Below are 10,925 nucleotides of genomic sequence, written 5' to 3' on the forward strand. Positions count from 1 at the left end.
ATATATATATATATATATATGATCCTTACAATAAGCAAATGGAGTTGTTATATATTTTTCTGTGGAAATTAAAGTACTATGATATAAAAATTGTTTGTTCTGAGCTGTGAAGCTAGTAAGTGCCAGAGATAAGATCTTTGCCCACACTTTTTCCATTCAGGTCTCCAAAGCTTCCATTGTACAATGCTACCAATTGGATATGAGGAGATGCCTTGTTCATTTGCTGGTCCAAGTAGAAGTCCTTCTTCTGATCATACTTAGTACACTTTGTTAGCTTTAATATAAAAAAAAAATGCCTAGTTTAGGTTCTACAATAATTCCTTGTGCAATTTGCAAATTCACGGTGGATTTGCAATGATATTGGCACAGGATAGAGCAGGGTTTAGGGCTGCTGTACATAGGGTCGCTATCAGTCGCAAACGACTCGATGGCACATAACAACAACAACATCTCAGAATTATTGCACATCAGGAAACTGGGCTGATAGATCTATTTGGTAGAGAGATAATTGGCTTGAGAAACTTGATCTTCTTGTTTACTACGCAGAACTCCTGGATTGAAGGCAACCTATCTGAGAAAGTAGGGAAGGAATAATTTCCACTCAGACTTAAATTCAGCATGTATTTTTTAAAACAGTTGAATTTTTAGAGCAGTTTTGAGTTTACAGAACAACTGCTAAAAAGAACATGCATATATAACATGCATATTTTAGATGCCAATTGTGAATATGTGAATATCTGAAGCATTTTCATATATTAAAAGTTCATATGTAAAAGCTCATAACTCAAAGGAAGGGAGGCAATATTCTACTTTGAGATTTGAAATTTGAGGCTCTAAAGCCTCGAATGTTCTAATGCATTCATTAGGAGTTTCACTGCAAACCAAAAGTCAGTGGTTCAAATTCACCAGCCACTTTGTAGGGAAAAGATGTACAGCCTCTTCCCATAAAGGTATACAGTCTTATAAATCTGATAGAGGGTGACCATGAGTAGAAATTGACTCACTGGCAATACGTTTTTAAGCTAAAAAATCTTGTGAAAACAAACTTCACTGAAAGGATTATAAGCAGGGAAATTGCTACTATTTCTTGCTTAACTGATGAATCTTAACTGATCTGGATCACTGTAGGTGTCCAGCCAATCTTTGCTATATTGGATTCAAACCATAATATAGATTGCAGTATTAACATTCCTAAACTGTGGTTTGGTGACTCAGATCCTCCAATTCAGAGCTTCACTAATGGGAAATGACTGGCTATTTCTCTACATTATTTCAGCCACACAGAATAAAGAATCCTAGGACACAGTCTATTGGCTCCAAGTGAATATTTGGAAAAGGATATAAAAATAATTTTATCTTTCTATAGTTTCATCCTAATAGTTTAGCAAAAGCAAAGGGGAATAGAACAGAAAGGGTCTAGAAGAAACAAAACCTATTCTACAGGAACATATTGCAATTGTTGTTGTCATGGACTGTAGAGTTGGAGCTGACCCAGAACTGACTGTCCAGCAGACTTTGAGAGGCAGTTAATTGCGGGAGAGAAGATTGCCCATCCTTCTTCTTTTTTTTTTAAATTTAGGTTGTTTATTTTTCATTTCAATGAGCATCTACAGAGATTTTGGGATTCCATTCATTCATTGTTGCACCCTTCTCCCCGCACAAACCCCCCCGCCCCGCCCCGTTTGCTCCTCTCCTTGAAAAGCAAAAGAAAAACTCCCTCATTGGTACACAGTCCTCCCCCCCAATCCTTCTTAAATGGAGCAGCTGGAGACGACCTTGAACTGCATTCCTTCAGGATTGCAGTGCAGCTTCTTGCCTCTAGGCCACTAGAGCTCCCAGAGGAGTGTAGAGGGAAATCTGCATTAATTGAGATCGACATTATCAGAAATCTACATTATCAGATCTCTATATTGGAGCAGCTGGTCTAAAAATGTTAAGTACCTTTATGAGTCATAAAAATATTTAGAATTAGGCTCCCGGCTCCGGGGCCTCTGGCCTGGGCCCCGCCGGACCCGGGGCTGCGGGGAGGCCGGGCCGGGCCGGGAGCGCGCTGTGGACACCCCGGCGCCAGGGCCTTAGTTTCACTTTTTGCTTTTGCTCCACTGCGGAGGGAAGGCAGATGGGAGTGCCGACAAGATGGCGGATGGGGAGCTGAACGTGGATAGTCTCATCACCCGATTGCTGGAGGAACTCTACTATGCTTAGTGGTAAAGAGATGCACTACAGCCAGGGCGGGAGCTGCATGCCCTCGGGTTGACTCAGCAATTCTGGTAAATCACCACCTGTAGCAGAATCATCACCTGTACTAGCCACCCCAGAGGAAATCGCTGAGATGCAAAGGAAAAATGAGCTGAAACTCAAGATAAAGGAAGAACATCTTGCTGCTTTGCAGTTTGAAGGCTGCAGCACTTCCATGATACATCTTCAAGGATATGAGCATATACAGCTGGGCACGGTTGATGGCAGTGCATCTAAATTCCAGGGTCGATCTCCATAATAGTCTATGTGTTTCCTACTGCCAAAGGGGCCCTTTAGAGTAGTGAGAGAAGACCTTCACCCTGAAACCCACAGCGTCCCTTTTCAGCAGGAAGTAGCTAAGAGAATGCGCCATCCCCTTTTCCTTATGAATCAGGGTGAAGTCTCTCTCAGGGAGGAGAGATAGGGAATGGCAAGGGACATACTGACAAGGGAGATTGATCAGAACTGGCTTTGGCGGGCACTGTGGCAATTGGACAATTAAAACAGACATGGGGGGGAGGGAGGAATGGACTGGGGGGGAGGGTGGAGAAAGCGGTGCAACAATGAATGAATGAAAACCCAAAATCTCTGTAAATGTTCATTAAAACTAATAAAATTTAAAAAAAAAAATCCATTCCAGGAAAAAAAAATATTTAGAATTAGAAGAGTTGGCATTAAAATCAGTAAGAAATCAGAGGTATAAGTGGATTAAATGTCAGAAAGATTTTGAATGAGAAACACTCCAGGGCATGCATCATTTTTTACCTATATCATAGAGAACATTTGGATGCATCTGCATAACTTTCAATCTTTTAAATCAATCAGTGTTTGAAAGTCTTCCTCAAGAGACACACTGGGGTTACACTATATCAAGACAGAGGCATTCTTGCCATATTGGGAAAGATTTTCTCACCCCTGTCATCCACTATCTCACCCTTCACTTTCAAGCCTCATCTCTAGAGAAGCCTCTGACTGTGAAAACAGCACAGGCCAAATCAAAATGGAAAAGCCACATAAACACACTGGTGGCTGAAAACACATTCAGGGATGGGCATTCATCAGCACAATGGATGAAAAGTAGTGAGTAATGTTGGTTTCAATGGCCTTTTCCATTTCTTCCTATGCATCTGAAAGCTGAATAATGAATGAATAAGTATGACAGAAGGAGAATAGATGTCTTTGAATTGTGCTGAATTGTGTTTACAGTGCTGAGTATCCCATAGGCTGCCAAAAGAACAAACAAGTCTATCTTGAGGGAGTCCTTTCTATCTTGAGGAAGCAGCCATGGTGCTCCTTAGAGGAAAGAGTGGTGAAACTGGGTCTAACACATTTTGAGCTTGTTGTCAGAAGGGGCAAGGGCCTCAAGCTGGGAAAGGTGGAGGGTCAGAGAGAGAGGAAGACCCTCAACAAGATGGATTGGCAGAGTGATTGTAACGGTGTGTTTGTGTGTATCAGAAATGATGAGGGTACACGGGACAGAGCAAGTTTTAGATGTGTTGTTCATAAATCGCTATGAGTCTAGTAGACTTAATGGTACCTGACAACAATAATAATGTTGTTTGGCTAGAAACCAAAATGTTGATGATTTGAGTCTATCCAAAGACTTCTGAGGAAAGGTCTGGCAATCTGCCTCCAAAACCCAGCTGTGGAATACCATATAGAGCACAGCTCTACTCAGATACACATGGGACCGTTAGGAGTCAGAGCCAGTCTGACAACTATTGTGGCTGTTAAGTGTCATCAAATCAAGTTTGACTCATTGTGACCCTGTGAACAAGAGATCTGAATGCTCCTATTCTGTGCCACCCTATGTTTGTCAATCATATTTTTCCTTTTTAATGAATTCATTTTAATTGCTAATTAATTTTTTGCTAGTTATCTCTTACTAGAAGTGAGAGAATGGAGCAAAGTTTTATTTTGACAGAACAGAAAGGAACCCAGTGCCTTAATAGCCCATGGAAGAGTTTAAAGCAAAAGAGCAAGTCAAATGTTAAGATAGATAACATCTAATCTGACCGTGAACATTGAATTTAGAGAGCTATTGATGGATTTCCCAATCTGGAAGCCTCTATTTGTTGCTAAATCCTCAAAGACATACTAATTCCTACTGAGCAACAAGAGGTAAAGGTAAATCTCAGATTAAACCATATCACAAGGCCAGAGGGTCAGCATGTCCTTTCACACTTTTCAGAAGTGAGGAATCCAGTAGCTTGTCTGATCTGGGCTTGAGAGGATGTGAGGATACTAAAAAAGATTGCTGAGCTTTTCAAAGCAAAAAGCTATGTTCAGCTTTTCTCTCTGTCATTGTGTCTGGTCTTCTATGCCCGCATAGCCCCTAGCCTCTTATTGCTGAATGCTTTCCTTCCATCTAATGCCCACAGTCCAAGTACCTGATGACACAGATAAACATGTGCCAAGTCTTGCTTTTCATTCTCTCACAGGAAGGTCAAATAGTCCTTTAAAAAAAATAATGAAGAAACAAAACTATTACTAATGCATAAGTTTAGAAAGGATTCAAGATAAAACTTGTTAGAATATACCTAAAGGCGTTCCACAGTTTGTAGTCAAGTTAATTTTTCAGTATTATCTCCCATTTCCCCTCTTCTTCTGGTCATATATACTCAACACTCAGTCCAAAGTCTTTGTTGCCCCCATACCTGTGTGCTTTTGCTCACTTTTTCTAGTACCAAACTCGTATCCATCCTTGGGGACACATCTGTTTACAGTACACAGCTTCCAACTCCTCCAGGGAAATTTAGCCACTCCCTCTTGGGTACCTTTGTAGTTCTTTGCTTACATCTTTATAATTATGTGTTAAACTTGAAGTCAGGGATCTTATCTCAATTATCTAATGATTGGCATAATAACCTCTAGCATATAGTAGATGCTCAGCACATTTTCTGAATAACTTAATGGTCATCATTGAGGATTATTTGCTTAATTTTCCATAAAGCTAGTTTATGATGTGGTTGCTTTACTCTCTTCAGTATAGCAACTTATAACCAGTTAGAAGGGAGAAAGAGAGTAAAAGGAAAACAAACTGTATTACTCCTAAAAGGCTCTCAATATATGTCAAACCAAGTAACTGAGTAGCAACCAAGTAACCCCAAGTAACCAAGTAGATGGGGGAGGAAAATCTCAAAATCACAATGTTAAGCAAAATTTTATCATACAGTTTTTAAAGTGTGCTAATATGACCACTTGCATTTCCAGTTCTTCTCTCTCAACACAGTATAACAGAAAAATACCAAACAATCACATGCAGACTCTTCAGCAGTGTACTCAAAAAACTCTGCTTTACAACCATCAACCCATAGAGGACCTTCCCTCTTCCCTACAATACTACTGCTATCACTTCTACAGTAGAGTTGACCATGGTCAATAGTGACATGTTGTTGTTGTTGTGCACCATCTGATAGCTGTACTATAGTACCTCTGGTACTTAGTACTCTTCTCCAACTGTACAACTCAAAGGCATCAGTTCTCCTTCTGTCATCCTCATTCATTGTCCCACTCTCAGATTTGTCCTCTAGACTTTCTAACTGGAGGTTGACTCCTGCATCTTTCTTGCACAAAATAACTGGTGACTTCAAACTGCTGACCTTTTGGTTAGCAATAGTGTGCTTAACCAGTGTGCCATAAGGATACTTCTCTCTGATCAAACCAAATCCAAGTCCATTGCCATCAAGCTGGTTCTAACTCATAGCAAAGCTATGTGACAAGACAGAACTGTCCCAAAGGGTTTCCAAGGCTGCAATCTTTATGGAAACCAATCACCAAGCCTTCCTCCTGCTGAACTGCTGGGTGCGCTCAAATAGTCCAACTTCCTGTTAAAATCTTAACATTTTACCACTTGGCCCCAGGGCTTCTTTTCTCTTTGATAAAACCCACTGCCCTCAAGTTGGTTATGATTCCTAGTGTTCCTATCCAAGGGCCTATAACTCTTGAAGGGAGGACACTGTCCAGTTTGCTCCTGCAGAGTGGCTGGTGGATTAGAGCTGTCAACTTTTGGTAGTGTATAACATAACAGTCACCTTACTTCTTTCAACTGCTTCTCATATGTTACATTTTTTAGACCTTTTCACTAACCTAGTTTATACATGTTTAAAGTTGTCTCTCTCATTTCTAAGATCTGGAATATGTAACAACTCCACTGAGGTTTTTCCAGTATAGAGAATGTCCTAGTAGAAGTTTAATATATATTTCCATCTAAGCAAATCAGTCAAAAAGAGAACCAAGAATGATACAGATTGTTTGAAATGGCATACCTTCATGCAGGTCCTGGCCAAACTTGGACCAGCTCTTACTTGATACGGAGTCAAACCCTATTAATAGTTGGTTGAAAAAAAGATTGAGACCTGGATGAGACCAGAGTTTAAAATGTTACGTTATGTTATGTTATGTTATGTTATGTTATGTTATGTTATGTTATGTGATGTTATGTGATGTTATGCTATGTTATGTTGTTATGTTATATGTTGTTATGTACTGCCAAGTTAGAACCAACCCATAAGTGACCTTCCAGAAGATGTACAGAAGCAGTAAAGAGCACTAAAGGAGATTGCTCATTTTTATCCCGTGAAACTCCTGGTGAACTTGAACCACATGCCTTTGGGTTGGCAACACAGCTTTCCACTACTAGGCTACCAGACTCCCAACAGCTAAGAAAAATAAATTCTGAGAATGACTCTTTAGTTAGAAGGCAAGCTGTCTAAATGTTGCCTAGATGTAACCAGAGCATTCAAGCATTGATCTGTTAACTACTGTTTTTTGCTACATACTGTTCATTTTTAACTGACTTATAGCTCACCCTCCAGAGGGTTTTCTGAGGCTATGAATCTCACTATATTTAATGAAAAATTAAATATATTAATATTCGAAGTCAGACAGTGGCAGCATCATCTCTTCATTACATTTTGTAACAGGATCCAGTCATTTTCTGAAGAACATGTTGGACAAGACCACATTCATGGAATAAATTTTGCAAAGGACAAGGCAAATTAGACAAAACAGCTAGAGTTCAAAGAGGGGCTATATTTCTAAATGGAAACTAGGGGAATAAATATGAATAAAAATAGCTCTGAAAGCATATAAAGACTTTTGTTGGATTCCAACCCATTTTCCTACCCTTTCAGTTAGCAGCTCAGCCCTTTAACTATCTTTACTCCACAGGTACTTCCCTGTCAGGACATGATGGCATAATAAAAGTTGTTTGCTGCTGTGGAGTCAACCCCACTCATAGACCCTTGCACAATAGGATCTAAAGCTGGTGATGGATCTAAAGCTGGTGAGGGTTTTCATTGGCTGGTTTTTCAGAAGTAGGTCACTAGTCCTTTTTTCCCTAGTCTCTCTCAGTCTCAACATTAGCACAAACCTATTCAGCATTCTAACAACCCAGAAGCCTCAAAACCACCCAAAATATGGAGCCTATGCTTGAGGTGCCAGGAATCAAACCCTGATGTCCTGCATGGACAGTGAGAAGTCTAGCACTAAAACACCAGCCCAGCTCATTGCCACTGAGTCAATTCTAAATCAGAAGAACTCGGTAAGACAGAGTCAACCTCACATAGAATTTACGAGGCTGAAAATCCTTTATTATAGTCGACTGATGCATCTTTCTTCTGTGGAGTGGCTAGTGGGTTCCGAACTGCTGATTCTTCAGTTAGCAGCTCAAGCACTTTACTGCTGTGCCACCACATTTCCAACTAAATCGTCACTGCCCTTATAATGTAAGTAAAGTTTAGCATAGAGATAATGTAATTACATGTCTAAGTGTATAAATCAAATTAATTTTAAAATATTTTTTCCTCTTAAAGCCTTTTAAAACTCATGATACAGTAAGAGCAGCTTCACAAATTATATAATTTTAGTTCCGTTCTTTTTGAAAGAGGACCAAGAAATACAAAGATTAGTTGAATAGCTAATAAAGTAAAATAAATAACATGATTCATTTTCATCTTCATAGCAATTCTACCAATGGTATGGTTATGGCAAATGGACTGTATTTGCCTGCTTTACTTTCAAGATAAATGATGCCTTTATCATAATCTTTGTAATGAGCCTTTATAATTATATGTATTTAAACTTATCAATCTCATCAGAATTTTATGGGTTGTAAAATTAAATATTTGGTGTAAATTCTTTGCAAAACCCCACACTATTTTTAATATCCAAATTATTGACAACTTAAGAAGAGTTGGTACCACCCAAAAGGTGGGTGTTAGCAGCTCTAATTCCTACAGTTGAGATCCAAAGAAATGAGAATGACATCATCTGCTACAATAAAAAAAAGTTTCTGTTAGTGAGTGGAAGCCCTATATATAAAAGCCACATTTAAGGTTCTGCAGTCCAGTGCATGAGCTATCTCAAGCTATCTCAACATTGCTGCTAATACACTTGAAGAAAAATCTTGTCCTAGGATATTGCGTGGTGAGTAATTGTTCTCTGTTCAATTTGTAGGAGATATTTAATAATCGGGCAATTTATTTAATTAAATTATTACCTTTTTCTACTAATATCAGTCCACACAAGGTAAGAGCTTGGGTAAAGTTGAATTCTATTTAATACGAAATGTCACAGTTTAAAAACAAATTTATATTGTGAAGTAAATTTTAATTATTTTATTTTTATGATACAAGTCTTAAGGTGCTTTCCTTTTAAAAATTCATCTGGATTTACACACAAAATTATTAAAATTGGCATTTTATGCTTTATTGGACTCTGTCAAAATTTTGAAATGAAATAACCTAATGATGAGTAATCCTGATTTAAATAGCCAATATAAATCAACTAATGTAAAGCAAGCATTCCTTTTTTTCTAGCAGAATATACATATGTAGATTATTTATCTTATGACTAAGAGAGATCTCATTCTACATGCTAAGCTGTTTGCTGAATATTCGTTTGAATTTTATTTACCTAAATGATAGTAATGTTAATTTTAAAAACATATACATGAATTTTAAGAGAGTTGTACAGCTGCTTTTCAGCTCTTTTCCACATCATCCTTTTAAGAAGGACATCTCCCTAGGAATAAATACCCATGCTCTCTGCTCCTTGAGTTACAGTGCCTATTTCTGACATAATCCAAAACTGAAAGAAAATTATGTGTGTTTTCATTAATAGCTTTACATTATACAATGGAAAGAAATGGAACAAATTATGTTTCCTATTATCTTCTCAATAATGCAATTTCCCTCTAAAGTATCTGTTCTGTGTATATGTTAAAAGAAAGACTATTGAACATTGAGACAAAATACTTGCATAAAAACAGACTTTGCAATTATTTTAATGCAGATTAAGGTATGGATAAAGCTTTGCAGACAAGAGAAACACCTAAAAGTTACATTAAAATCAAACTTAATAAAATAAATTAAGAAAACAATACACAGACAAACATTAATTGGAGGAAAACTCTAAATCCTCAAAGAAATTAATTTATTAAATGATTTTTAAATGCTTTCATATGTTCTTCTGGGAAAAGTTGAAAAGCATTTATTAATTCAGTTAAAATCTAGTAATTTTGTATTTTTGGTAATTGCCACAGTATCTGAAATGAAATTTACATATGGAAAATGGATTTGGTAATTGTTAGTGTTAACAATTTACTCAATTAAAGAATTCTCTCTTCCCAAACATATTATAAATATTTAGTAATAAACTATATAAAATGTGGAAGGAAATTCTAAAAAGCAAGTCCTTTTATTCCCTGTGTTGCTTCAAATTCATCCATTAATTAAAAATGGTACAAGAACATTCACAAAAAATATGCCGAGGAAAGTAAAATTAATTCATCTATTTTCTAACTCAAATTGTGTATCTACTATATATTAATGTATCTGTAAAATAAATAGACTTCTTATGAAAACCAATTAATTCACTAATTCCTTTGCATGTGGTTGTGTGCTTGCAGATGTAAATTACTGTAAGTTTAACTATAGAACTGGAATAATAAAAATATTTAAAAAGACTCTGATTTTGCTTTTCTTTTTAGTAAAGGTGATGTCTGCAAAAGATATGGCTAAAGTAATGGTTGTCTTATTCACAATTTGCTTCCTTGCAAAATTGGAAGGCAAGCCTGTTAAGTAAGTACTTACTGTATTCTGTTGTGAATGATGGGAGCATAGGAACTAGATTTTTCAAAATGACTTTATGACTTTGAAATTAGAGGTTAATGAAATGGCCCTCTGTGTTTCTGTCATTCCCAGGAAGAGATCTGTGAGTGAAATACAACTTATGCATAACCTCGGCAAACATCTGAACTCAATGGAGAGAGTGGAGTGGCTGCGTCAGAAGCTGCAGGATGTGCACAATTTTATCGCATTCAGAGTTCCTATTGCTTCCAAAGATGGTGGGTCCCAGAGGCTTCGAAAAAAGGAAGACAACATCCTAGTTGATAGTGATCAAAAAAGTCTTGGAGAGCCAGACAAAGCTGATGTGGATGTATTAATCAAAGCTAAATCCCAGTGAAAGCATAGATAAACAGAATACTGGTCTGGCCAGGACAGGCAATAACATTACATGCTGCTAATTTTTCAAACTCAATTAAAATGAGCATGAGTCAATAGTTCTAACATTGCCAAATTTACATGAATCTCATTACTAGTTTAATAGCTACAATTTTAATTGATTATATTGATTCTACTTTTATATACTTTAAGAGCTCTTTTAATTATAGTTTCTATTTA

General features: G+C 37.3%; 1 protein-coding gene across 1 annotated transcript in view; it reads left to right on the forward strand.

Annotated features, from left to right (window-relative positions):
* PTH (parathyroid hormone) overlaps positions 1-10,707 on the forward strand; it is a 15,877-nt gene extending 5,170 nt beyond the window's left edge. Inside the window, exons 2-4 of the mRNA XM_006885588.1 lie at positions 1,967-2,157; positions 10,232-10,322; positions 10,446-10,707. Coding sequence (XP_006885650.1) covers positions 1,967-2,157; positions 10,232-10,322; positions 10,446-10,707 — 544 coding nt within the window. The remainder of the gene's footprint in view (positions 1-1,966; positions 2,158-10,231; positions 10,323-10,445) is intronic.
* Positions 10,708-10,925: the final 218 nt, after the last annotated feature.

Source organism: Elephantulus edwardii, unplaced genomic scaffold (genome assembly GCF_000299155.1).
Source record: "Elephantulus edwardii isolate Elephantulus edwardi_28Jun2011 unplaced genomic scaffold, EleEdw1.0 scaffold00044, whole genome shotgun sequence".
In the NCBI taxonomy this organism is placed as follows: domain Eukaryota; kingdom Metazoa; phylum Chordata; class Mammalia; order Macroscelidea; family Macroscelididae; genus Elephantulus; species Elephantulus edwardii.